This window comes from Echinops telfairi, unplaced genomic scaffold, assembly GCF_000313985.2.
Source record: "Echinops telfairi isolate 266 unplaced genomic scaffold, ASM31398v2 ScPeMD7_7469;HRSCAF=8507_1, whole genome shotgun sequence".
NCBI lineage: Eukaryota > Metazoa > Chordata > Mammalia > Afrosoricida > Tenrecidae > Echinops > Echinops telfairi.
Window position 1 is genome coordinate 119455157 of NW_022111373.1, and position 26461 is coordinate 119481617.

The 26461-nt window shown below is 50.2% G+C and overlaps 1 protein-coding gene across 1 annotated transcript in view; it reads right to left on the bottom strand.

Annotated features, from left to right (window-relative positions):
• The window catches only part of PDZD2 (PDZ domain containing 2), a 279581-nt gene that overhangs the window by 106292 nt on the left and 146828 nt on the right, over positions 1-26461 (bottom strand). Inside the window, exon 2 of the mRNA XM_045285268.1 lies at positions 9941-10465. Within this exon, the coding sequence (XP_045141203.1) occupies positions 9941-10465 (525 nt within the window). The remainder of the gene's footprint in view (positions 1-9940; positions 10466-26461) is intronic.

The following is a 26461-nucleotide window of genomic DNA, read 5'->3' on the forward strand; positions in this document are numbered from 1 at the left end:
GGATGATGTCAAGTAGACACTCTTGGGTAAGGGTCCGGGTGGAGCTCAGCAATCAGGTTGCAGCCTGGGGTGTGACCTTTCATATAAGAAAGAGATCGAGCAGAGTCAAACAATCCTCTTGGACTCTTTTGCCTTCTGCTGCAGCTGGATCTTGGGTCTGCTTCCTGGATCTCCTCTTGTATCACCTGCCGAGCCCAGGCGCCATCTGAGGACTACCAACAGTGGATTCATTTACCTTTGCGCCTGCCAGCCTGTGCCCCACACCACTTCTGCCTCATCATCCTCTTTCCGGTTCATCTGCTTCTGTGAGTCAAGAGAAGCCTGACTTGAACCGGACTGGACTTACTTCTACAACGACAATGTTTTTTACATAAAAATCTCTTTCTTTATGTAAACACATACATGTGTTTTCTATAGACAAACACACGGCGCTTTTGCTTCTCTGCAGAATCCAACCAAACACAGCTGCCGTGCGTCACAGCTGACGCCACGACAGCTGTCTGTCTGTCTTAGCTAACTGCGGGAGGTTACTGAACCTTGGGGCTGTGGCTGGTGTCCTCAAGGAACGGAATTTTTAATTGCACGTTCTTTTCATTCACTCTAAATAGGCACCGATGGCTAATAACGATGACATTGCTAGACATGGAGAACAAACACCAGGTTCCCAGAGCAGGGCCATGGGCAGTGAAACTGGGGCCTGAAGCTGGGCTGTTGCTGTGTGGAAACGCTGGTGGTGTGTGGGTTCCTCGAACAAGCGACTCATTAATGAAGAAGGGTGAAAGGCAGAGCCGAAGTCCCGGGGCCAACCGACTGCACGCGGCGCTTCCATCGTCAGTCGTTTGATGAGTCACCTGAGGCCCAAGCGCCTGCTTTGTTGCCTCTGTGGGCAGGATCATTGTACTTCCAGCCTTGTCATTAGGCTTCCTAGAGCTATTGATAGAAACACGCAGCAGCAGCACCCCCCCGCCCATGGTGACAAGTAATCCTGTGTCGTTGGTGTTGCTAGGTGCCCTTGTGTCAGTTCAAACTCACAGGGACCTTGTGAACAGCAGAACCGAACACCGCCCCATCCTGTACCAAGTCATATGTTCCTGTCCTTATAGACCAGCGGTTCTCAACCTCCCTCATACCGCCACCCTTTCTCATATAGCTCCTCCTGTGGTGGGGACCCCCAACCACAAAATTATTTTCATTGCTACTTCATAACTATAATTTTGCTACTGTTATGAATTGGGCGACCCCCATGAACGGGTCATTCGACCACCAAAGGGGTCACGACCCACAGGTTGAGAGCCGCTGTTATAGACCCAAACCAAACTCATACCAGCCGTATAGGACAAGGTCGAACGTCTGTAACTCCATACGGGAGTAGAAAGACTCATCTTTTCCATTATACAGACTGGTACACACATACGTATGTTGAAAACCTCATATTGAATTTAATCTCATTTACTTAAAATATGCAAATAAGACCTTTAGTTGGAGAAGCCCAAACAGAAAAGTAATGGGTTGGGTTTTTTTTGGGGTGATCGACTGCTCTTGATATTGGGGCACGTATTCTTCAAACCCATTCAAAATGCTCCAGCCGCTATAAAAATCCATCCGTTCACAGAAGGCCACAGCGGTCTCAAAGCCTTCGGATGGTTGGCCGTCTTTTTGCTTTGGCTGAATCTCCATTTGACAACCTTTTTCACACTGAAGACACACACATGCCCGCTGAAAACGAGTTCTTGAGGTTCTTAACGGCTCAGGAAACGGGAAGCAAAACTTTCAAAAGCAGCTTGTTTGGGGCCTTCAGCACACTTCCCTCGTTCCTTTTTATCTCGAGGCACACGGGTATAGGTACCGGCACATTCCTCAACCGGCACATTCCTCAACCGATAAAGGAAACGCCATCTGCTTTCTTCATCCACCAGGGACCGGCCAAAGGGGCAGTGGAGGCCCTGGCAAAGCGATCATCCTCCTGGAAGCAGGCAACCTGCCCAGTCCAGCTGCCTGCTCAGGAGAAGGAATTCGAAGCATGTAGCAAATCTGAAACGCACAGTCGGAGGCTAGAATGAAACTCCGGCCATCACAGCAAACCAGATGCTGAGCGAGCGCTCCCCGGCGAGTCCTGACAGGACAGTCTGGGGAAATGGCTTCCAGACCCAGACCTGCTAGATCCCCCGCTCCAGGACTCTGGCAGCCCACCGTGGTACTAACCGCCGCCTTGGCTCCCTGACCACAGACCAACGATGCCTGTCTGGCCAAATGTAACTTCAGAAGTCACTGGCTTACCACAGTAGTTGGTGAACTTGTCAGCAAACCCTCCATCCCCCTGGCGTCTCACGTTGGACTCCCTGGCTTTGGGGCAACTGCCTCTAAGCTCCGGAACACCTTTCTCTTCCCCATTCAGGACCAGACTCTCTGGCCCTTTGTCTCTCATAACTGCCCTGCTCCCAACGAGGATCAGGGCAGCCACCCAGAGGGCAGCCAGCAGTACTTCCAACGTACTTCCAGGACGGGAGACCATACGCCAACTGGAGTGCCCAGAAGGCAGAGCACCAGGGGCCACTGTTGGCGTCCGGAAGCAAGACAGATTTAGGGTCAGCCAATGAGTAAAAAAACCCAAAAACTCACCCACCTTCCGTGACTAATGTTTGCTATCAGTTTCCTCCCTTTTCTATCCTCCTTTTAAAAGAGGGCATTGTAAGTTGGACCACCACCAAAGTGACCAGACTTGACATTTTTTACTTTTAAAATGCTTTTAGATATAGAACTTGTGACAAGAAACATGCAACACATTTCCTGGGCAAAGTATTCCCACCTAAATCCCTGATGGGTGAGTGCAAGTCAAGGTTCCTTGAGAGGTTCCACGTACCTACTCCATACCGCTTACCTCTGGGTCAACACACACACACACACACACACACACACACACACACACACGCCCGCCCGCCCTCCCATCTGTCTTACTGGCCCAAAACGCTCATTGGAAGCAAGGATGTCAAGACGTTGTCTCGTGTACACGTCATGAGAAGAGAACAGTCCCTGGGAAGGACACCATGCTCTCTCAAGCTGAGGGTCAGCAAGAGAGAGAGACCTTGAACGGGAAGGGTCGACACAGTGGCTGGAGTGATGGGCTCCCACACAGCGGTGATGGAGAAGATGGCACCGGAGCGGACAGTGTTTCCTTCCTTGTGTGCACAGGGTGACTATGGATTGGAACCAGTGAGGTTCTGTCCCAGACTACAGGGCTGCCCTTTGCTGACCCAGAGGCCCCAGGGCAAAGACCGCCTCCATGGGAGGTCTTCTCTGACACGCTGTCAATTAACCCTCGGCCCACAACACTGACCCAGTCACTCACGCACGTCTCCAGTGCATTTACAACGAAGTACTTGTTGGCATCCTGTGGGATTCTGATGGGTTTATTCATGTTCTGGTGGCTTGTGGTCACTCGTGGAAGACCTGCAACAAGCTAAATTGCCAGGCTGGTTGCACCCATGGACGTCGACGTAGCAAGGGCCGGACGGGGCTGGGCCGTCCTTCATACTGCTGTACGGAGGGTCTCTGCCGAGTCAGAGCTGGCTTGATGGCGCCTCACGACACCTGCTATAAATGCCACGGGACAAGCAAGCTTGCCTGTCTTGTATATCCCACGTTCTCTGGCAACCAGAACTCGGCCTTGCACACAATAATACTCCCTATGTGTCGCTGAATTAACAAACACATCGTTCATCCATTAGTCTTCAGCCTCTTCTGCAGTCTCCGAGAGTGGACTTGGGATGTTCCCTGGCGAGGAGACCTGCCTGCTTGCCGGGGCTCGGCATGTGAACACCGATCCAGTCACAGAGATGACCTGGTGTGAAACAGACCGTCTAGACAGAAGCCTGGAGCGATTGCATTTTTTATTTGTACCTTGGTTTAAAGGGCAGTAAGACTTTGAGAGCCTGCAGAGCAAACGCCGTCATGCACACTGGATACTATCAACTTCTGTATCGAGGTTCCTATAAACTGCCAATGACTTGGGGGTAGGTGGGCGGGGGGTGGTGTGTGTGTGAGGAGTTCACACACGAACGTCTTGGCTGAGGCAAATGAAAGGATTTATTTACCAAAACAGTGGGGGTAATGTTCCAGGCAGACGCCTCGGAAGCATGTGAATGACCTCATTTTCAGTTGGAGCCCAACATAAAATTTTTACAACAGCCGCTTTGCTCCCAAAGTGAGGTGGCACTGTTTGACTAGAATCTCACGGCAGCAAAAGCTCTGGGGCTGCAAAGCTATTCTGAGCATGTTTGCTTAGGCCTCCTTACTCAGAATGATCAGTAGGAAATATTGGGGGGGGGGGGGCTTTAAAAAGCTGGTGGGAAAACTTTGTGATCTTTTCAGGCCATTCTTGCATGAACTTTCTGACCCACCCCCCCACCCCCCACCTAACGGAGAAGCTGTGTGATCATCGTATCGGAGCTGCGAGCGCCTCAGTCATCAGACCAGAAAGTTCAGTGTGTGGGTGAAAAGCGGGACCCCGACAGCCAAAGACCACAGGGCGGGAGTAGAAGAGCCAGGCTCCCAGCCCTGTGTCTCTGGCATTCCTTCATCAATACACAGCTACTGAACACCAACAGGTGCCAGGCACCAAGCAGGTAGACAGAAACAACGCTTTCATCCTTAAAGTCTACTGGGGAGAGACGGGGACCAAAGGGCATTTGAATGTGAGGGGCTCATCTGCTGATGGGCAGGATGAGTAGAGGGCATTGTGTCAACCCAGAAGAGAGAGGTTTCCACGGGGGGCGGGGGGGGGCTCCTAGAGAAGGAGAGTTCAGCGCTCAGGCCCCCGGGAAAGGGAGAAGCTGAGCTCTGCTGTGGAGGGAAGAAACCAAGCCGTGGGAATTCAGTTGCAAAGGTGTAGACCTTTGAGAGAGCCTAGCTTTAGGATAACAAAAACCCCTGAAGAACAACGACAGCTGATTCCATCCAAATCAAGGGGCGAGAGCAATGAGAGACAGGGAGAGACTGCCAAGCAGGGATTCGGCACAGGGGGCTCTCACCTGCCCGCCACCGGGTTGAGAGGCCATCCCTAAAGCTAAGTGGAGTTCACCAAGAGGGGTTAAGTGGATCTGTGTGTGTGCGTGCGTGAGCGCGTGCATGTGAATGTGCAGAGGCATCTACCCTTACTTAGAAAGGTGCCCCTGGTTGCAGGGTGGGGCAGTGGATGCATGTTCACAGAGCAGCGGCAGTGAGAAAGGTTGAGAGATGGCTGTCAGTGTGCAGGAGAGAGATCAAAGTGGCCTGGCCTGGCCCTGACCTTGGCGAGGTGCGGGGAGAGGTGGAGCGTGCCCAGAGACCTGAAAGGGAGCCAGAGTCTGCAGGACATGTGACTGACCGGACACGGAGGGAGGTGCAGGGCAGCGGCTCAGTTGACTCTTAGATGACCGGCCGTCCTGGTTTGCCCAGGACTGAGGGCTTCCCCAGGCCATGAGATTGTCTGTGTGGGAACAGGGACCAGCGTAAGACAAGTGGGGCAATTGGGCTCCCTGGGTGAACCACAGGTTTCTGGATTTTGCGACGTGGGGGCCGGTGAGAGCCAGAACACTAGTGTGGGCTTGGCAGTGCAGCAAAAAGATACAAAGAGGCTCAGGCACGAGGCACAAGCCCGAGGATGGAGCCTTCTTGCAGGCAGTCGGAGAGAGGCGAAGGCACCAGGTGGACGTGGAGGCAGGTCTGAGGGTGCACAGGGGCCACGGGCACCCCCTGGTGAAGCAGTCATCCTCGGATGGTTTCCAGATGGTCCCTGCTTGCAGGACATCGGGGACCCCCAGGGCTGTGCGGGGAATGACTGTCTCACGGTTTCCATCCTTTCCCGCAGTCGGGTCTGACTCGATCCTCGTGAGGTCTCTTGACGACGCATGTCTGAAGGAGGCCCGGCAATCGCCAGCAAAGTCCGCAGGGACATCCACCGTGAGCGTGCGCCGGTGGTGGAGAGGCTTGGCTCTGGCAACATATTTCTCTCCTCCTTTATGCTGTGTGACCCAATTCTGTTGGATTCATTCTCACAGGTCGCATTAAACAACAACAACAACAACAACAACAACAACAACAACAACAACAAACACGCTGTGACTGCACAGGGCCCTCTTGGATGAGGTATGATCTTTACAAGCAAGGTGATGAAGAGGCCTGACCTCATCCCTGAACCGCTTGCCTGTGTCCTGGGAGATTCGTAGGGTTGATAGCTGAGACCCAACTATTTTATGAATCTGCTGGTTTAGATACCATATTATACATTCATGTTTTATAGAAGCACACCGATTTTTAATAGAAAAAAAAAGTAAACACATTCCCTAGAGCGCCACTGAGGTAGAGAGGAATATAAAAGCAAAGACTGAACCTTTATTTTAAGGTAATATTTTCATAGAACACATTAAGTGTAGGAAAAAATAGCTGACAACGCCCCCACCGCCCTGCAATTTGAAATAAAAAAATCCGAATGATCATTCTAAGCCTTTCCTGTAATTTATTCAGTCTTTGTAGCTCAGTCAAATCATCAATAAAAGCAGAGACAGAACAACATTGGCAGGCTCCATCTCCCATTATTCAAATGGAATGGAATTCCCTCTTTCCCTCCCTTCCAAAGGCTTAAGAAGTCTAGCGAACGTGTGTTGTGCTGGAAATTCCATTTCGGCATGCTCTTGGTCTCAGTTCTCCTGGCATCCGAATCCACAAGACCCCAAGTAAACCTCTGTGAAGGCCTCGAGACTGGATTCCAATTTGGATGCCTCCACAATGTGGGATGTGCCTCTTGCCAACTCGCGATTGGTCCTGGGCAAATCCACGGATGAAGGCATTTCCAGGGGTGGAAGCCAAGGGCACTGAAATATCAGGGCCTGAGAAGGCATGTGGCCTCAGCCCGAGTTACAAAAACCAAAAGTATGACTTGGGCTAGTCATCCGTTGGAATACTGACAGTTCCTAAGCATGCAAATCCCACCTGCACCTCTCTCCTTTCTAATGAGGTGTGTGCCTCAAAAAAGGGGCCTGATTTGCCCCTAGTTTGCATGCTTGACCCTCAGCGCCACAACTGGGCAAGGCAACTGCCGTGTGTGGTCTCCAGAGAGTCTAATCCAAAAATCCAATTGTATTCTAAAGGTTTATAAGAAGACAAGATGCCAGGCATTCTTTAAAAAGCTGGCTTCTTTGAAATCATTCTCAGTTATTTCCACTGTGCCCTAAGCCAAATGAAAGCCCATTCTTTGGATGATCAGGAAGGGTTGACCTTTCCTGGTACCTGAATTACACTTCTAAAATGACTAAGGGAGCCAACACCCTGGACCACCAATTTCCTGTATATCCCCTGTATATCTAATCATTAAGGAAAAAATGCTTCTCAAGACACTGTATCCACTGATAAGAAACACATTATAAAATTGAATTTTGTTCGGGGCCAAACTCTATGCCCTTTTAACTGCTCTTTCTTTTTTCTATTTTCAAGCCTTTAAGACCCCAGACGCTATATCTTTTGATAGCCGGGCTCGATCAGCTTTCTTCACCACATTTGCTTATGGACCCGCTTTGTCTTCAGCGATGGTGTTGGGAAGATAAGCATCATGGAATGCCAGGTTCATAGCACCTAACTGCTCTTTCTTGAGGTCCATTGAGTTGGTAGAGAATCACTGATAAAGATATTTAATAAAAACCTTCCTTCTCATTTATGTACATGTTCCAGCAACAAACACTACGACTGCCTCCTCCCTATAAGGCTGTATGAAGCTCAGCTGGCTACAAAAGAAAGCAGGCAACCTCTTGGAGGAGCAATTTTGATTTCAGATCAGCTAAAATGGCAGAAATATGCACTAAGTGGCGTTATGAGTGCTCTTGATGAGCACCATGAGTGGACGTCAACCCACAGTGACCCTCAAGGAGTCTTGGTGGTGCAGTGATTAAGCACTTGGCAGTTGGACCCACTAGATGGCCCATCGGAGACTTGATGTCCCGCTCCCATGAAGATTACAGCCGGAGAAACCCTACAGGGAAATTCTGCTCTGTCCGAAAAGGTCACTGTGAGTCAGAATCTACTTGACACACACAAGAAACCTTAACAGATACCATCTTCTCTCTGGGCAACACTTCCCAGCATGCAAAGATGAACGTGACACCTGTCTGACACTGTTTTGATGCTATCTGTAGGGTTTCCAGTGGCTAATTCCTCTGACACGGATAAGCCTATTCCTTCTTCGAAGTCTGAGCTTAGTCTGGAAGCTCTGCTGAAATCAGTTCACGTTGGGTGACTCTGCTGCTATTTGAATGACCAGTGAGGAAACGTTCAGTATGACAGCAACACACAAGCCACCACAGCCCAACAAACTGGCGATCTGTGTGCTGAGGAAAGCACCAGAGAAACTGGATTACACGAAGATTCAGTTATCAGGATTGGAACAAGGCTTCTCAACAACCTGCAATGTGCAGATGACACAACCTTGCTTGTTGAAAGTGAGGAGAGCACTTGCAGCCCTTGCTGATGAAGACACAGGATGGCAGCCTCCAGGATGGATTACAACTCAATGTAAAGTACACCCGGATCCTCACAACTGGAACCAGGGGTGATACATGGAGGAAAGACCGAAGGTGTCGGCGATTTCGTCTTGCTTGGATACACAAACAGTGCTCCTGGAAGCAACAATCAAGAGCTCAAACAATGCATTGCATCGGGTAAGTTGCTGCCCAGGACATCTTGAAAGTGTTGAAAAGCAAGGATGTGACTTTGAGGACTGAGGTGCCCCCGACTCAAGCCTTGTCGTTTTCAATCACCTCACATGCACGTGGAGTGTGGGCGCTGACTAAGGAAGACGAGAAGATGTGACGCAGTCCCGTTTGGTGCTCAGGAAGAACACTGAAAGTGCCACAGACAGCCAAAAGAACAAATACACCTTTCCTGGAAGAAGTACAGCCAGAATGCTCCTTACGGGCAAATGATGGCAACTCTTTGTCTCACGCACTTTGGATATGTTATTAGGAGAGACCAGTCCTTAGAGAAGGACATCATGCTTAATAAAGTGGAGGAGGCAGCAAAAAAGGCTGAACCGGGTTGACATCGTGACTACATTGATGTGCTCAAACATGAGTACAATGGTGAGGCTGGTATAGGGCTGGGCAGTGTTCGTTATGTTGTGTATGGATTTGCTATGAGTCTGAACCAAGTGACGGCACTTAACAACGATAACAACAACAACAACCTACTCTGCCCACTTGCCACCTTGCCCTCTGACCCTAAGAGGGTGTTTCCTGAGCCAGAGAAGCAACTAATAGCATGCACTTCAGACTTTCTTGCTTCATGAGAAGCCCGTAGGAAGAAGACTTCAATGAAATGTACCTCTAACGAGAGAAGGTGGGTTAGCATGGGGGAGACGATCTGAGGGTAGAAGTTTATGTGGCCATTCAGAACACACTACATTGGAACCATTCATCACCTCTGGCAGCACAGTATCGCAGGTGCCAGTGAAGTTTCCAAACTTCCTTGGAAATCAGCAATGTCGTGCCCAAGAGTGCAAGGCGGTGTCACTGCTCTGGAACTGGTAAAGATAAAAGCAGATGCTTCCCTGCCTGTGGGACATCCTTCCTGAGGCACACGGAGGCTGGGATATGTCTGCTATCAACTGCCACCGGGAATTCTGGGCCCAGCAGACGCAATTCCACTGGTGTCAGCAGCTGATGAATTATGACGCTGCTCACGTACTTTATCTGGGTCTCATATGACTCAAATGGTAACCACAGAATGCTTGAATTTTCCACTTCTGATCACTTGAGCTGGGCTCTTGATTTAAGTAGGATAAAAGAACTTGAACATTGTTGTTACGTCGTCTGGCTATGCATTATCTTAATAGCTTCGAAATGCAAGGTTAGGTCTGATATATTTGCTAAACCTCAAACATACAACTTCGAAACACTATTGTTTTGAACATTCCGGCTCCACAATCCCACCAAACCTTACCCGTGCCAAGCAGTCACTGGATTGGCAGTCTGTCTTTCCCACTTTTGAGAGGCGGCGTTTGTCCTGACTTGTGGGCAGAGGGGCCGCAGACTTGGAAATGCCAAGCTCTGTCCCTCTGTCCACTTCGGATCTCTCTAGAAGGGCTCCAGCCACCTCCTTGAGCGGATCTGGGCCATTCTCTAGCCCAAAGACATGGCCATTCCCAAGCTCCAGGTCTGGGCCATTGTCCAGCTCCGAGGTGGGGTCATTGTCCAGCTCACCGCCAGGGTGGCTCTGGGGTTGTTCAGTGGTCTTAGGGGTGGAAGGCCTGGAAATAACCCCAAACTTCCGTGTTCTCTTGCTCTTTTTCGTTGTTCGGTCACCCAGCTCCACGGTAGGCGCCTCTGCCGGTTCAGAGCTGTTGCTGCTGTTGGCATTAGAAGGAGAATGGACTTTGTGCTTGAAGCGACGCAGCATGATCAGGTAGATGAAGCCGCCATTCCAGCACTGCTCAGCCAGGTAACTGCAACGAGAAGCAGCAGCACTGGGTTAAAGCCTGAACCAGGCAGCACGAGGACCCCTCCAGGGGTCCCCACGCGATTACAACGAGGCGCTCAACTTCCTAGAGATGCTTAACAGTCAACTTATTCTTTGAATCTATCTATTAAGTTGACGCTAACAAGAACGAAAAACAAAACAAAACAGAAAATCTTCAAACGAACATAGGAAGCAGTAAGTAGTAATGAACGTACCCAAGGACTGGGGGCTGGAAGAGGATTTTCCTATGAACATAGCGACTCCTCACATGTGCTTTGAGCACATGGTCAGGAGGCCACTCGCTGGGGATAGACCTCATTCTTGTAACAGCTGAGGGTCACTGAAAAGAGGAGGGCGCTCACTGAGATGGATTGACAGTGGTTGGAATCACGGGCTGAAAGTCAGCAACGATCGCGAGGCTGTGGTGGACAGGGCAGTGGGTCATTCTGTTGTACATAAGGGGTTACAATGAGTTGAAGCCAACCCAGTGTCACCTGACAACATCCCAAGGTATCTTTAGAAAACAAAACAACAATAAGCTCCACTATCGACAATTTCTTGCATCGTCATTATGCTAGGTTCCCATTCGGAGCAATAAGCCAGTTGCCACCAAGTCCACTCCCCCTCAAGGCGATCCTGAGGGTGTCAGGGTACAACTGCACTCCACAACATGTTCCACGGCACCTTTTTGGAAAGTAGATCACCCGGCTTTCCTTCGGAGGCACGTCCGGTGGTGGCCTCGAACCTCCAATCTTCCAGTGAACTGCGGAAAGCATTCACCATGGACACCACTCAGGGACTCCTCTTGGTAAGAGATCTGCTGTAACAATACTTCCAGTCCCCAGGGTGGTGAGTTGGGGAAAAACAACTGGGAGAAGCGGAACGTTCTGTTCTTTACAGCTGCAGACCAATAGGAACCTCTGGCCCACAGCAGTTACAAAGCGAAAACTCAAACAAACAGGGTAATGAGTGGAGGGTAGAATGGTGGGGGTGGCAGTCAGTAAGATGGTAACTGCTACATCAACAACGGCAAACATACGTTGTATGAAGCATGCTGTGGCTCTTGGATAATGATCCCAGTGCGGGCTGCTCACAGCACAAGGGAGTGTGATTTCTGGCATTAAAAGCTGGGCATTAAAGAGCGCACAGGCCAAGTGGAAAGGGCAGAGGCACAAGGTGACCAGGACAAAGCAGGCTGCTGGAGATGGAGACGACCAGCCACCGTAGGCTGTAGAATTTGGACTCTTAGTAGAGAGATGACGGGCGTCGAGGTCAGTGCGGTTTCATTCTTTTGAGGACTGCCAACTATTTAGCAGCAGGAAGTCATAGAAGTGGGATGTGCAGGGGAAGCCCAGCACGCAGTGACTACTCCAGATCTTAAAGAATAACAAGAAAACGGAAGATCAAATAAAGTGGGTAACGAGCGGTACGCTGAACTAGGTCATTAAAATTTTAGCAAAGAAAACACTTGCTCAAAGTCAGGAAGCCAGGCTGGGTTGGGCCCTCCACTTGTGCCACCCAAGATAAGAAAGGCCTAGTCCCCGATGAACCCAGGGAAATGCCTTCCCGCTTGGCACCGTGCCAGGTGCTAGACATCCCAGTTCCCAAGCCAGGAGCGTCAACAACCAAATCCCCCACAAACCTAACCTGATTCCGCCCTTCAAGTACCCACAGAGAAGGCCCGAGGCTGCCCACACCTGCAATGAGCGAAACCCCGGGCACCTCTCCAAGGATACCACGCAGATGGCATGATGTTGCCTCTAAAGCAAGAAAGGCTGCTACTACAGGCATTAGGCTCCCCTTCCCCAGGATATTATTATTATTATTATCATCATCATCATCATCATCATCATCATCATCGGGAGTCGGGAGGCGGGGAGTGTGTAGGAAGGAGGTCTGTCTCAAAGGTCCTTCTCTCTCCGCTGGACAGAACCACCCAATGTGCCCGCCCTGTGCTTGCGGCTGTCAGGTGTGGGGAAGACAATGCCAATCAAGTGTCACAGCTTCTTCTCCTACTTTATCCTTTGTCATTGTTGTTGTTGGGTGTGTCAAGCCGGTCCCACTGTGACCCCATGTACAACAGAAGGACACACTGCCGGTCCTGTGTCAGCCCCACGATGGTTCTAATATTTGAGCCCATCGGTGCAGCCACTGGGTCAACCCATCTCACTGAGGGTCTTCCTCCGCCCTGCCCCTCCGATTTACCAAGCATGATGTCCTTCTCCAGAGACTGGTCTCTCCTGACAACGTGCCCAAAGTATGCGAGACGAAGTCTAGCCGTCTAAGGAGCATTCCGGCTGGACTTCTTTCAAGACAGATTCATCTGTTCTTTTGGCAGTCCTTGGTACTTTCAATATTCCTCGGTAGCACCATAATGCAAATGCATCGATTCTACTTTGGTTTACCTTAGTCGGCGTCCAACGTTCACATCCAAATGAAGTGAAGGAGTTTGGAGAACCCCAAATATTGCCCATTATCAGCATCCATAAGAAAGGAACTCCAGATTGTGATGAGATGTAAGAGTCCCCAATAAAAGTATTTAATTAAAAAAAAAAAAGCCTCTCCAAACCGAGAGGTTGAATCATGACTGATCTCAGTGAGGTATATCCAAACTCACTACCATCAAGTTGATTGTGACTCATAGCGGCCCTCCAGGACAAAACAGAACTACCCCGTGTGGGACACTCTGACTCTTCACGGGAGTTTAGAAAGCCTCCTTTTTCTCCTGCAGAGCAGGCTGGTGGTTTCAAACTGCTGATCTTGTCATTAGCAGCCCAACACATAAGCACTATGCTATCAGTGCTCCCAAGTTAGGTATGGTTAAAAATAAGAAAGTCCCTCTCTTTTATCACGATGAGCTCTCACCTAAGTAACAGGTACAGTCACCTGGGTTTTCATCTGAAGTTCTGCTGAAACCTGTCCATTATGTCGGTGACTTGGCGGGTATTTGAAATACCGGTGACACGGCTTCCAGAATGGCAGCAACCGCCACAGTACAATACACGGGGCTGGGGAGAAGATTCTGGCAGAGCTTCTAGACTTGGGCAGATGAGAAAGAAAGGCCGGGTGACCCACTGCTACAAAGCTAGCCATGGACAGCTGCGCGGATGACTCAGAGCACTGATGGCCACACTGCTGGGAGAGCAGAGCCCAGGGCTGGAATGCGCTCGAAGGCCCTCACTAGACCCCGGCTGTCACGTGGACTCAAACATCCCCACCCTCAGGACCCACCAGTGTGCCTTTCTGTTCTACGTGGGGTCTCCAGGGGCGGAGCCATGCTGAACAGCGCAGTTGCCGCAGGCCACAGGAGAGGGCAGCAGGGGTCTCCGGCTGTGTGGAAAATGGACCATGTTCTGGGTCAAAGGCATATGTTCCCCTTACCTAGTGGACAGAACCATTCTGAATTTCTGCCGTGGATCAAAGTGAACAAGAGAAAAGGCTCTTCAAACAGCAGCCAAACCCAACGGAGGCCATCTACGCTGGGAGGGAACCCAACCCAAACTTAACTCGCTGCCATCAAGCAGGGTAGAACTGCCTCTGTGGGCTCCCAAAACTGTAACTCTTTACAGAAATAGAAAGCCTCAATCCTTCTCCCAAGGAGCAGCCGGTGGTTTCAAACTGCTGACCCTGTGGTTAACAGCCTAATGCATAACCCAACCACACCACCAGGGTTCCTAACCTAGCGAAGGCAACCCATTTACAATCTCTTTGCCGAGGATCCTGCCTTTCATACCAGGCTCCGAGCAACTCGGTGGGCTGGATGCCATGGTCTTGCCCGACAGATTCGGAGTATACGATCTTTGCTGTTTTCTACCTTACTCTCAGGAATCTCCAGGAACCTTAGAAGGTGCCAGTGACCTGGGCAGCAGTAGCTCCTTTGGCTGGGGCCACACTCAGCAAAATGAAGAACTTATCTCAAGTTCAACACCATCTCCCCATCCCCTCCTGGCTTCCGAGACATCAATAAGGGACGATGCCTCCAGGGAGCTGACGGGCCATGGTATTCCTTCCTGCACATTGTACTTTCTAAGGTCGCCCTGAAGGGTAGTGCATGAATTATGGGCACCACAGCAAGCTGGCCGAGGGACTTTTAAGCAGGGGGGTCATTTGACAAAATCCTTCAAATCACCTCCAGCGTCTCTTCCCACTCCATTTGTACTTAAATGATTTAATGATCTTTTCCAGCACCTTCCCATCTGCTTCTTTCCTTCGAGTTTGTTCTGTTCAGTAAGATTCTCACCCGGCATCGGAACCTTTCAACCTCCAAGTTGGAACTCCAGAAAAAAACAAAAACAGGACTAGCGTCACCTGACTTCAAGAGACAGAAGGGTCCCTAAGTGACAGGGCTGTGAGTGGCCATTCAGAAGCTTCTTGGTCACCCGGTTTTGCCGTCTCCCACATTTCCTCTGGATGTGAAACTGTCCCCGCAGTGTGATTAAAATGGGGGGGATGATCCCAGGATGACCTTCCAGTAAACAAGGAAAGAGCAGCCCATCTAGAAATCGAGCCCAGAGCTAGCTCACGAGCTCGCGTGCCCTCGCTCTCCACTCCCCTCCCACCCCCTGGCTCTCCAGGGCTAAGGGGCTTGGGAAGGGGTTTCCAGGTGGGGTTGGTTGGCACAGGGAGTAATGCACTGGGCTGCTGACTGCAAGGCCCACAGTTCACGCCCACTAGCGACTCCTCGAGAGAAAGGAAAAGCTGTCCGCTCCTGTGAAGAGCTAGTCTCAGAACCGCCCAGGGGCAGTTCTCCTCTGCCTTCTAGGGGGCTGTGAGTCAGGACTACTCGGTGGTGAGTCTGCGTTTGAGAGTTGGTGGCACGAGAAAGCTGGGAGAGCAGGCGCTCAGAGACGGGCAGCGACAGGGAGGTGGGCAGAAGGTGGAGACAAACCTTATTTACGGACGGCTGGCCTGATTCTATCAAGAGAGTGCTGGAGGCCGCTGAATGACTTTGGCATTCCTGGCTGCTTTGCAAAATCCCTTGGAAGCAACCATGTCCAGGTGGCTCTGGAAATCTCCTTGGACTTTCACCCACAGAGTACTGATGCCTGTAGACCGCGTGAACGCTCAGAAGCATGGTGCCAAGCGGCACCACGGGCTGCCACCAAGGAGCAATGGCCTGAGTGACCACGCCAGCTTCCACGACTCATGACCCCCCCCCCCACCTCAGTGTGGGTACCCCACTGGGTTCTCAAGAACTGATTTTTTAGTTCGCAGACCTTTCTGCTGCTGTGCGGACTCAAACCTTCAACCTTTGGTCAGCAGCTGTGCACTTCACTGTCTGTACCACCAGGAACCCCCAAAGGCCACGAAAACAGTGCACAACTCGGGGAGCACCTGAAAGGGTTCTGGAAGCCAGACCTGTGACCCAGAGACAGTCGTGCTTCGTCTGATCCGTCAGGTCCTCAGCACAGACGTCTGAGCCCCAGGTCCTCAGCACAGACGTCTGAGGCCCCAGGCACAAGAGGAGGGATGATGACAAAGTCTGAGTTTTGCAGACCAGGGCTGGCTGCTAGCAACCACCCTGTCTCACACACAGGACATGGGGAGATCAATTGTTCTCGCCCTTGATTTTCTCCAGCCTCAGAAGCAGTGGGAAGCTCAGAAGCTGTTTGTGGTCCTTTGAAAACCTGCTAAGCCTAATTAATCCAGAGGGCTGCCTGCAGCTGTCAATCTCCAGGCTCCCAGAGAATAGTAGGTGGAGAGGAAGTGATAAATACAGTCAGATTCATTTCCCAGCCACGACAACTGCGTTCTTCTCCGCTGGGAAACCGAGGGAGGCAAGTTTGGACAGCTCCCCAAGGGGGGTGTCGGAATGCTCCTTCCCAGAGTCGGAGCTCCCCAAGGGCAGGTTCTCTTAGCCTGGCCTCCTAGCTGCACAGGGTTTGGGGCACACTTGCCACATATGCACCAAGCCTCCCTAGAACACCTCCCACTCTCCTTTGGTGGGCGTTCTTGGCTGGGTGTTAAATTAAGCCCTTGGTGCACTAATAAAGGCTCTTTGGAAGATGAATCTATCCGCTCTTTTGCTCGTATCAGTGCAGGGGGTGCTTAGCTTTGACGAGATGCAGGAAGATGGGGTGCAGGCACTCATGAGGCTTTGGAAACTGGCCAGAGGCTGGGCATAGGAACAGAAGTGACTCGCAGAGTGCTGGTACTGCTTGAGGGCAGAGTCACTACAAATGACCCCCACCCCCACTCCACCCCACCCCCACCCCCCTGTGGAGTCAGGCTCTTCTTTCTCCCTGGGGCCTGGAGCCAGCCTATCTACAGTAGGGGATACCTGTTAACACGCACTGTCTCTATGATGAAATGGTGCATTTTGTTAAGGTTTTCCCCATAAGATGTGAACTGGGGGACATAGGTTCAGCCTGAAGAATCGGGGTAGGTATTTGTCACAAGAATCTTTTCCTTCTGCTCTAGGACACAGCATTAGACATTCAACGCAATCCAAGTGATCAGCTACCCACGTTTGGGGCCACCCCACAGCTTGGCAGACACACTCCTCAACGTGAGGAAGTTCCATGCAGTCCCGAGGCTATTGGGGGTTGGAAGATTGGGTATAAAAATGCCGGATGCACTGTGCTGGTTACTGCCGCTGCTGTGAATGACACGCTGTCTCTCATCTCTGACCCAGGAGCCTTTTGTATTCTGAATAGTTTTATTGATGAAAATTCACACAGCATGTACTTCCATAGCAGCTGATATTAAGGGCTAAAGTAGAAGGCAAATGCTTTGAGAATGATGAGGGCAACAAATGTACATATGTGCTTGACACAATGGATGGATGGATGGACTGTGATAAGAATTGTATGAGCCCCCAATAAAAGAATTTTTAAAAATGTGAAATCCCCACAAAAAAGCTGTGTCTACATCACCACAGTCTGTCCTAGTGCCCCCTTCCCCGCTCCTGTATGCATTAGGTACTCAATCCCCTCCAACTCCCCTCCCCCCATGAGCTATGGCATCAGCCAGGTCTCTGCACCCGCTCTTTCTGTGCTTCACAAACTGGGAAACCTAGCAGAAACAGTAACAGGAAAATATTCTTTTAAAAGGAAGAAAGAAAAGACCACTGGTAATATTAAAATAAGCCAGAGAGCAAATTTCTATCTTGGACCAAGCAAGACATATTTCCCGGCGCAAATTCAGGGTGGGTCAAGAGCGAGGTCAACTAATATCATATCTATTGTCGTTCCCCCACCATCATCAGGTGTCCAATGATCTCTGTCTGAGAGTCAAGCTGTGAGCGTCCCTCGACTGCGGCCAGAGGCGTGATCTGAGGAGGTCCTCTGCAGGTGAAGGTGGGGCTCCCACTGTCCTCCGTCACCTTCCCTTTGACCCAGGGACCGGTCTTCTCCCAGCGGCCTCAGGCTTGTGGGCGGCTAACGCCTGAGCTGGTTAGCAGAGTTTAGTCACAGTTCTCCAAGTGTGCAGAACAATACACAAGATAGCCTAATTTATAACTGGTCTTCCCAATGACAGATTTACAAAAAAGAGCTCGATATTTTATTCGAGGGATTAAGAGTTGAAAAGCACTATGTATCTCACACCAATACCGAGTATCCATAGAAACTGCCGGCTTTGTGGTTAGCGGCTGTTTGCTCAAGCCAGAGAAATGGACGCTCAATCAATCAGAGGTGGAAGTCTATGAAAGAGTATGAAAGTCAGTTTCATTCCCGGATTCTCTGAGCGCTCTGATGTGATGGGCTGAATTGTGAGCACCCCCAATGCTAGCCCCCATGTCTGTGGTGTCGCTCTCCCTAGGAAGGGCTATCCTTCGTTATGTGAATGTGCAGGGGTTAGGGTGGTAAAGTCACCTTTTTTGGGTGGTGGGACTCTTTAGAAGCTGACCACCACACCCTTTTCCTGTGGAGCGGCTGGTGGGTTCAAACCACTGACCTCTGGCTGGCAGCTTTAACCACAGTGCCCTCAAGGTTCCTCCAGGGGTGACTTGTCAGACCCAACTTCTTAGCAGTGACGTGTCTTCTTTGAAACCTACATGCACAAGCTGTGAGTCTGTAACAGACAGGTTCTTCTCATTAACCATTCTCTGTGGGGCCCCTGCTGGCAGAGCGGGTTGCTCACTGAGCTGATCAGCACAAGGTCAGCCGTTCGAACCCACCAGCTGCTCCTTGGGAGAAAGGGGGCAGTTCTAGTCCGCCCTACAGGGTTGCTATGAATCAGAATCAACTCATTCGCAGTGAGTGAGTTTTTGGTTGTTGGTACTCTTGGTGACCCTAGACAACAGATTGGACTGCCTTTTTTTGGTTCCCAAGATGTTACATTTTTACGGTAGTAGACACCCTCATTTTTCTCCAGAGGAGTGTCTGGTGGGTTCGAACTACTGGCCTTGACCTTGTGGTTAATTGCTCAGTGTTCAACCTATGATGCTACAAGAGCTCTTGTATAGAACAGACCAATCGTGAGAATAGTGATCCATGAGGGTACGGGGAAAGTGGTGGGATAAGGGGGAGACAGTGGGAGCTGACCCCAATGATTGGTGTTCAAACCCCTACCCCAGGGGGACGAACAACAGAAATGTGGGTGAAGGGAGACAGCGGACAGTGTAAATATGAAAATAAAAGTAATTTATAAATTATCAAGGGTTCATGAGGGTGACAGGGTCAGGGAAGGGACAAAAGAGGAGCTGATACCAAGGGGTCCAGTAGAAAGGAAATATTTTGGAAATGATGACAACATATGTAGAAATGTGCTTGATACAACTGATGCATGGATTGTTATAAGAGCTGTAAGAGCCCCCAATAAAATGATTTATTAAAATAAAAAAAGATCCTCTAAATTTGTTTTCAAAATAAATATATGCTTTATTCCACTAACAAACAAGAAGAAGGAAAAGAAGGAGAAGGAGAAGAAGAATGGTTCTTGGGAAGATCCCATCTGTTACAAACCCAAACGTCTTTGTTAAAAACCACTTTAGGAGGCACGTGTGGCAGGCATATCATGCACTCATTTCAGGTGCAAAATTCACTGGGTTTTAGTACAGTGGCCAGGCTGTGCCACCCCTGCATAAGCCGGTTATCCATTTTTATCAGCTCAAGAAAATAGTTCATGCCTACTTACTCCTGTGCTGTCATGCCCCAAGTGGCCTCCGTTACTTGCTGGATCTAAATCCTATCAATGGAATCACAGGAGATGTCTCTCACCTCTAGCTTCTTACAAGTGACTCCTTTAGACTAGGCACTTAGTCACCATGCATGAGCTCCTCCCTGGGCCTCTCAACCACTCACTCTGACAAAACCCGGGCTTGCTTGGGATAACCTGCCCCTTTGATGGTATCGGTCTCACATCACCCTCCAGCTCACGTAGCCTGAGGCATTAGCCCCAGGGCCCTCCAAGAACCTCAGCCATCTTCTGTTGGCCTCCTTGTTGTGGCCCCCAAACACCAAACCCACAGTCATGGATCCATTCCGGCTCCTGGCGAGCCCTGGGATTGATCGGGACCCCGGGACAGAGCAAAACTGCTCCGTGGGGTTTTCTCAGCTATCATCCTGACAGAAGCAGACAGCCAGGGGTCTCTCCCACGGAACTGCCGGGTGGGTTCGACCCAGCAACTTTCAATTAGCACTGGGTACCAACTGCTGCACTCCCAAGACGCATTCCATCGTTCTCGCCCCTCACTCCTCGGATCTTTCCCTCCAATGAGCACACCCACCAGTCATCCCAGTTCTGGAAGTTGGCTCCATGACTGCACTTCACTGGTCTTCTACATTCTTCCCACTGTCCCCATGCCACCACCAACCATTTCAAAATTCCCTCATGCACACAACCCAGTTAAGAGTTTCCAAATGTCACACTGACATCACAGTCTAGGTTGTTGGCTGCCATCAAAATGCCCCCTCCCCCACCTCATGACCACCCCATCTACAAGGAGACCAGACTCTTGTGATCTCTAGGGTGTTTTGTGGCTGGTTCTGAAGTCAACCGCCAGGACTTTCTACCTCGTCTGTTTTAGTCTAAAAGTTTAGTGGTAAACCTTTCCACCATCACAGCCACGCTCAAGCTTCCACCGGTGGCTGTGCCGTGAAGTACATTGGCTAGGAACTGAACTCAGTTCTCCTGGATGGAAGGCAAGAACTCTACCACTGAATGACCACCGCCCTCATATCCAGCAAAGGATATGCATTACGAATGAACACATCCATGTGATCTTGATGTTAGCTATCAGAATCTACCGGTCCTGGAGTCCCACCTGTCCTTCTTGGGATCACGTGCTACTAAAGTTTCTATGCCACCATCCCCGCCCCCACTATGCCCTGTCCCTGGCCCAGACAAAGGTACACATACTTACTTCTCACCATAGAGGTCTTCTACTCGGATCTGACCCTGATGAGCTGAGTCCCAGGGCATACTACCCACCTCCGCACAACTCAAGTTTTGGTTTGATGGGTGCCCAGCCAACTGGGCCTCTTGTGGCCTGTCCGGTGCTGCCCACCCGTGCCCTTGTCCTTTGTCCTTGTCCTTGGTGAGAATGAGGAGAGCCTGCTAGCAAGACTCACGGATAACTGATGCCAGACCAGGTCCCGGAGACTTTGTCCAATTGACTTTCTGACTTTAGGGCCACAAAGCCGTGGGCAAACGTGTCAGAGACAACACGAGAATCGAATTCCCTAGTGTTGGCCACATCTCCCATATTTCTTCTCCCACGGTGAAAGCTGCCGGGAGCTACTGAAGTTGTTGTTGTTGACAGGTGCCATCGAGTCTGTTCTGACCCAGAGTGACCCTGTGCACCAGGGAATGCACCACTGTCCGATCCTGTACCGTGGTGGTTCCGATTCTTGAGCCCATTGTTGCAACCAATGCGTCAATCCTACCATGAAGTTAGTAAAACATACATTCTCCCTTTTTTCCTCTCTTTACCCAAAGGAGAACCCCCTTTTTGGCATCGTGGGCTATGAGTCGGGGTGCTCACTGCAAGGCCAGCAGTTTGAACCCAGCTTCGTCTCAGATACCCAGAGGGGCAGGTTGATCCTGTCCTCTCAGGTCATCATGAGTTGGAACCAACCTGACAGCACAGGGCTTGGTTTTCGTGAGCCACCCTGGGGGGTATGATGGGTCATGGGCTTGGTTGCCAAATGAAAGTTTGCAGGGTTGAGTCCACTCAAAGGTGCCTCGTAAGAAAAGTCTGGGGATCAACCTACTTCAGAAAAAAAAAATTGGAACCCCCTGGACGCACAGCTCCGCCCCCGACACACACGGGGTGGCCTTGAGCTGGAGCTGGTTAGATGGTCCCCCAAATGAGCCCCTTCTTCAACCAGAGCATTCACAACCAGCCAGTGATCCCCAAGCTCAAAGTGCCCCCCTGGAAGGTGGCCATCCCTCCCCCTTCCCAGAGGTGACTTAGAAACGGGGAGACTCTGACGGCCGGTGCTTCTCCGCGCACACTCGCTACCGCTCGCACACGGAGGAGGCAGACATGGAGGGGACATCTGGGTCCCCCAGGCCCCCCTCTTTCAAGCAGCTCCAGCTCCATCTTGAACCAATTCCTCAGCTCGCCACAATCCTTCCAGCATCCGCTCCATTGGCAGGGCCGGTGCCGGCCCTCCCTGGTTTCCAAGCCTGCTTTCACTTATGTCAGCGTAGCTCCCATCCAAACAGCGGGATGCCTTTCTCACTGGCCTCCACGGCTTGCAAAGCAGCAGAGGCGAGGCAAGAACCTGCAACACGACCTAGGTCCTCCAGGCTCCGGCCTGCGCCATGCCTCGCACTGCTCTACCGCACTGCTTCTGCAACCGGCCTGATGATCTTCAAAAAATAACACCTGCTTATCTTTTAATTTCTCCGGCGAGGCTCTGCCAGGCCCTGTTGAGTCGGGCAGGTCCCGTTGCCCGCCACAAGCTGTCCGTCTGCACGCAGGCTGACTTGCTAAGGTTGGTGACCTCGCTTCTCCAGTCGAGGTTTCTCCAACGAAGTTGGGCTTGTTGGTTGTTTTCCCTGAAAAAACCAAAGCCACTGCCGGGTCCTGCGCTTTCCTCCTGATCGCTCCCTTGCCTGAGCCCCTTGTTGCGGGCCCCGTGCCAATCCATCTCCTTGAGGGTCTTCCTCTTTGCTCACTGCCCTCCACTCTACCGAACACGAGGTCCTTCCTGGGCTCTCCTGACAGCGTGCCGCACGTATGTGAAGGAAGTCTCGCCATGCTTGCCCGTAAGGAGCTCTCTGGTTGTACTGCTTTTAAGACAGCCTTGTGTGTTCTTTTGGCGGGTCTCGATACTTTCAATGTTCTTCACCAGCACCACAGTGCAAATGCACTGATTCGTTGGTCTTCCTTATTTAATGTTTAACTTTCACATGCACATCAAGAATTGAAAATACCATGGCAATGATCGACGTATAGCCCTCCCACCCCAGGTGATGAACGTGGCTGAGGGCAGACAGCGGGCGGTAGAAGATATGAAAATAATAATTGATAACTTATCAAGGGTTCCCAAGGGTGGGAGGGGAGGAAGGAAAACAAGAGGAGCTGATACGAATAGAAAGAAAATGTTTTGAAAAAGACGATGGCAACAGATGTACAAACGTGCTTGATTCAATGGATACATGGGTTGTTATAAGAACTGTAAGAGCCCCCAATAAAAGGATTTATTAAATTTAAAAAAATACCGAGCCTTGAGTCAGGCACACCTCAGTCCTCAAAGTAACATCCTTGCTTTTCAACACTTTAGAGAGCTCCTGTGCAGCAGATTTACCCAACACAGGGTGTCTTTTGATTTCCTCACACCTGGCAGGCGCAGAAAACCTTGACTTCCCGGCCCCCGCCCCCCACCTCCGAGACCTGCTGTGGAGTTGACTCGGGGTAGCAGCCACACTACCACCTGGCCTCTCTTCATATGAAGACCAGGTGATGGTCAAGAAAAGCAGCTACACATTCTTGTTTCTTTCCCAAGTTTCATTGGTAAGCACCTTATATATCATATAATTCAATAGTTCAATCATACCAAGGAGAGCCGTCCAATTGCCCCCACATCCATTTTTTCTCCACATCCATTGTAGAGCCCCCCCCACGCGTTAAATTGCCTTTAAGATGATTTATGCAATCACCATCCATTCTAGTGCCCCCTCCCGCTCCCGTCTCCATTGTTACTCCTGAAATCTCCTTTCCCTCCCCGTCTTCCCCCACCCCTCTGTATTTCCTATAATCCTTTATATCACTTATTCTCATTAGGCCTCCACTCCTCCTGTGCTTCACAGCTGGGAGACCCAACAGAAAACACTAAAATCCAAACTCACACTAAGGTGGCAAGGGTAAAAACATAATAGCACACAGACAAAAACACTAATGAAGTGTAAGAAGGTGAAGACCTCCACAAATAATAAAAAAGCCAGGAAACAAGTTTCTGTCATGGAACCAGTAAGCAATCCTTGCACCCAGAAAAAATTCAAGTCGCGTCTATAGGGTAGCCAGTTGGCCAAGTATTGAGTTTGATCCAGCATAACCAAGGTTACAATGCCTCTGCCTGATAGTAAGCCTGTTACAGACTCTCACCTGAGGCTAGAGCGGACCTGTCAGTGGCTCAGTCTGACCGGACACTGTAGATGGGTCTTGGGCTCCCACCGTCCCACATAGCCCTCCACAAGATGCGTGTTCACAGTGCCCGCTCTGCTGCTCTTCTTCTCACTACAGTGAACCCTCGTTTATCGCAGTTAATCGGTTCTAGACCCTACCGTGATAAATGAAATTCCGCGAAGTAGGATTCCTTATTTGTAAATCAAATATTTTCGTAGTTAGAGCATAGAGGACATGAAAAAACACCCTTTAGTCACCATTACACTCGTATTACCCAATTTATTAAACGAAAAAGGGAAAATACAGTAAGACATTTTGGATGTTACAATTATCATTTATTATTTATTATATTATTTATGGCATCAAGCGTGTACAGTATGAGCCAATCAGTGGCAGTAATGACAGAGCATGCGCTGTTACGCAAAAACCGCGATAGAGTGAAGCCACGGACGTCGAAGCGCGAAGTGGCGAGGGTTCACTGTATATTCAAACTTTTTAATCATCATCTTTGGATCACACAAGCTGGTGTGCTTCTTCCTTGTGGACTCCTCACTTAGATGACTGTTGAAAACAAGCCTTTGAGACCCCAGACACTTTCGATTGATAGCTGGGCACCATCTACTTTCTTCACCACACTTTGATGTGGGACCCTTATCTTCAGTGATCATTTCATGACGGTGAACATCGAGCAGTGTCATGACATAAGAACTGATTGTTCTTAAGTTGGGGCTAGAATTCAGTGCGAGCCCCAAACCCATTCCTGGATCTGTGCCTTTATTTTCTTTATTTGTTAAACATTAATTTGCTGTAATTTGGGAGCCAATACATACGTCATATTGTTCCATAGTTCAAGCAGGTCAAACATAACTGTACACTTTCTTGCATAATCATACATGCTTTCCATAGCATACTTTTCCTTCCTGGACTTCTTGACATCATCTCCCTCTTGTCTCCTCCACTCCCCCAAACCCTAGTTAGCTTTTCTTTCCCTGTAGGCTCAACATCCCTGGGTTTCGTTTACCAAAAAACAGAGCAACAAATAACACAGCTTCAAGAGGGTGAGGCCCTGTGGCGATGTACCTGTGATGTAAACAGCATGAGCAGACTATAGCAGAATGGCCGTCACAGGGTTGCCGGGATAGTACGTGTCTTAATACAGCATCCAGGGCATTGATGACCTTGTTTGTTCACCATCCAACAGTGCACCGCTCTTGGTACTGCTGTCTTCTTCTACCTCAGACACCCTGTGTTTTCTGGCGTTAAGTCCTCCGGTGACTGGTGTGTCTGGGGTGCAGTCCAGTTCACCCAGTGGAGTTCCCATTTAGGGCTGCAACTTCTGACAGTCAAAATAGGCCTACGAGTCCCTGTTAGACCTCCTCCTCCGCTAGCATCATAAGGGATGCCACTGTAGCGACTGGGCAGTACCCAGAATCTGTTCCACAACCCTAAGAAAAGGGCCTCAGGGAAAAGAAGAGGCATTTTCAGGGAAGCCCAGACGGGCTGGGGGTTGGGGAGGGTGTCACCAGGAGTTGGAATAAACTTGACTTCAACAGGTTGGGTTGGGTTGGGTTGGGAATGCTTTCTCAGAACGTGGTGGAAGTGACCGCTGTCCCATTCCATCTCTCTGTTCTAACATCCATTGGCATTTACAACATGCCAGGTGGGTGACCAGCTGTTTTAGTCGCGCATTTTATTTCACTCCTTGAATAACTCCACAGGGAGGTAAAGAGGCTGGAGTCCGTCGCAAAGACTTCTGGGAAACTGAAGACAGTGCTAGGGCTCCCCTTGCTCAGATCCCCTAGAGCAGTGGTTCTCAGCCCTCCTAATGCTGAGGCCCTTTCATACAGTTCCTCATGTTATGGTGACCCTCCAACCATAACATTATTTTCGTTCCTACTTCACAACTGTCATTTTGCTACTGTTATGATTGGGGCGACCCCTGTGAAAGGGTCATTTGACCCCCCAGGTTGAGAACCACTGACCTAGAGTCAAGAGGGCTAAGGGAACGGAGTTAGTCCCCCTAGTTCAGCCAAAGCCAAAAGAAATAGCAAACATGGCATAAGCAAATGTAGCGAAGGAAGCTGATGGTGCCCGGCTATCAAAAGATACAGCGTCTGGGGTCTTATAGGCTTGAAGGTAAATAAGCGGCCATTTAGCTCAGAAGCAACAAAGCCCACATGGAAGAAGCACACCAGCCTGCGCGATCACGAGATGTCGAAGGGATCAGGTATCAGGCATCATCAGAACAAAAAATCATATCATAGTGAATGAGCGGGGGGAGTGCGGAGTGGAGACCCAAAGCCCATTCGTAGGTCACTGGACATCCCCTTAGGTCTCAGGAAGGAGATGAGCCAGTCAGGGTGCAATGTACAACATACAACTTTCCTCTAGTTCCTAAATGCTTCCTCCTTACCGACTATCATGATCCCAATTCTACCTTACAAATATATGGCTAGACCAGAG